Below are 2037 nucleotides of genomic sequence, written 5' to 3'. Positions count from 1 at the left end.
AGTCAAAAAAGTGTATGCCATTTATTACTTGAGCAAAAAGTATACCGACTCTGAAACAAGATATTCACTGCTCGAGAAAGCTTGTTGCACTCTTGTATGGGCTGCTCGCCGGCTAAGGCAGTACATGTTGACTCATACGACATATCTCACATCTAAAATGGATCAAATAAAATACTTGTTTGAAAAGCCTGCGTTGACTGGAAGAATTTCCCGCTGGTAGATGCTGTTATCAGAGTACGACATCCAATATCGTGCCCAAAAAGCCATCAAAGGAAGTGTTTTAGCCGATCATTTAGCCTCCCAACCTATTAATGATGATCAATCTTTACAAGACGATTTCCCAGATGAAGAAATCATGTATTTGAAATCAAAATATTACGAAGAACCTTTACATGGAGAAGGACCTGATCCTGAGTCCCGATGGGGTTTGATTTTTGATGGAGCTGTTAATGCCTATGGTAGAGGAATTGGGGCCGTCATTGTTATGCCACGAGGTTCTCATGTACCGTTCACTACAAGACTGATGTTCGACTACACCAACAATACGGCAGAGTACGAAGCTTGTATCATGGGACTAGAAGAAGCCATCATTCTTAGAATCAAGATTCTAGATGTATATGGAGATTCTGCTCTAGTTATTAATCAAATCAAAGGAGAATGGGAAACCCGTCATCCTGGTTTAATTCCTTACAGAGATTACGCCCGAAAATTGTTAACCTTCTTCAACAAAGTTGAATTCCATCATATACCTCGTGAGGAAAATCAAATGGCAAATGCATTGGCAACTCTAGCTTCCATGTATCAAGTAAAGTCTCCAAATGAAGCTCCTCAGATTACAATCACGCGCTTGGATAAGCCGGCTCATGTATTCGCTGCTGAAGTTGTCACTGATGACAAGCCGTGGTTTTATGACATCAAAATCTTCTTACAAAAAGAAGAGTACCCACCAGGGGCATCTATCAAAGACAGAAGAACTTTGAGAAGATTGTCTGGTAGTTTCTTCTTGACTGGGGATGTGCTCTACAAAATGAATTTTGATATGGTATTGCTCAGATGCGTGGATAGACACGAAGCAAACCAATTAATGTAAGAAATTCATGAAGGGTCCTTTGGCACCCATGCCAATGGACATGCGATGACAAGAAAGATACTAAGAGCGGGTTATTATTGGATGACAATGGAATCTGACTGTTACAGATATGTGATAAAGTGCCACAAATCCCAGATCTATGCTGGTAAGATCCATGTGCCTCCGACGCTTCTCAATGTTATCTCCTCTCCATGGCCTTTCTCTTTGTGGGGAATAGATATGATTGAAATGATTGAACCTAAGGCTTCAAATGGACACCGTATCATCCTGGTCACCATTGACTACTTCACCAAATGGGTCGAAGTTGCCTCTTACGCCACTGTTACTAGACAAGTGGTAGTAAGATTTATCAAAAGCAATCTCATCTAGCGCTACAACGTACCCAACAGGATCATTACTGATAATGGTTCTAATCTGAATAACAAGATGATGAAAGAGTTATGTGGTGAGTTCAAGATTGAGCATCACAATTCCTCTCCCTACCGTCCTAAGATGAATGGAGCGGTAGAAGCGGCTAACAATAATATTAAGAATATTGTTCAGAAGATGGTTGTGACTTACAAGGATTGACATGAAATTCTCCCTCTTGCTCTGGATGGGTACCGTACTATAGATCATACTTCGACAGGGGCAACACCTTTCTCCTTGGTATATGGCATGGAAGTCGTACGCCTGATAGAGGTTGAGATTCCCTCCTTAAGGATCATAATGGAAGCCCAGTTATCAAAAGCTGAATGGTGTCAAGCTAGACACGATTAATTGAATCTTATTGAAGAGAAAAGAATGATCGCATTATGCCATAGTCAGCTTTAACAAGAAAGGATGAAGAGAGCCTTTGACAAAAAAGTCAGACCTCGAAGATTCAAGGAAGGTGATCTCGTGCTCAAGAAGATATTACCTCTTCAACCAGATACCGGGGGAAAATGGACTCCCAATTATGAAGGCCC

The 2037-nt window shown here is 41.0% G+C and overlaps 1 protein-coding gene across 1 annotated transcript; it reads left to right on the top strand.

Moving 5' to 3' along the window:
- Positions 1-220: 220 nt before the first annotated feature.
- LOC131633188 (uncharacterized) lies at positions 221-1660 on the top strand. The gene is made up of 4 exons (XM_058903902.1): positions 221-552; positions 694-1086; positions 1198-1426; positions 1517-1660. The coding sequence occupies exons 1-4, from the start codon at positions 221-223 to the stop codon at positions 1658-1660; spliced, it is 1098 nt and encodes a 365-aa protein (XP_058759885.1).
- The last annotated feature ends 377 nt before the right edge of the window (positions 1661-2037 follow it).

This window comes from Vicia villosa, unplaced genomic scaffold, assembly GCF_029867415.1.
Source record: "Vicia villosa cultivar HV-30 ecotype Madison, WI unplaced genomic scaffold, Vvil1.0 ctg.001084F_1_1, whole genome shotgun sequence".
NCBI classification, from domain to species: domain Eukaryota; kingdom Viridiplantae; phylum Streptophyta; class Magnoliopsida; order Fabales; family Fabaceae; genus Vicia; species Vicia villosa.
Note: the sequence above shows the minus strand (reverse complement) of the source record. Positions and strands in the feature narration are given on the sequence as shown.

Excerpts from the sequence above, each read along its gene's own strand:
- LOC131633188 (XM_058903902.1), top strand. The coding sequence starts at position 221 with ATGCTGTTATCAGAGTACGACATCCAATATCGTGCCCAAAAAGCCATC. Across the intron at positions 1,087-1,197 it reads CACGAAGCAAACCAATTAAT|ATATGTGATAAAGTGCCACA; the intron begins GTAAGAAATTCA and ends TGACTGTTACAG. Across the intron at positions 1,427-1,516 it reads CCACTGTTACTAGACAAGTG|ATGATGAAAGAGTTATGTGG; the intron begins GTAGTAAGATTT and ends CTGAATAACAAG.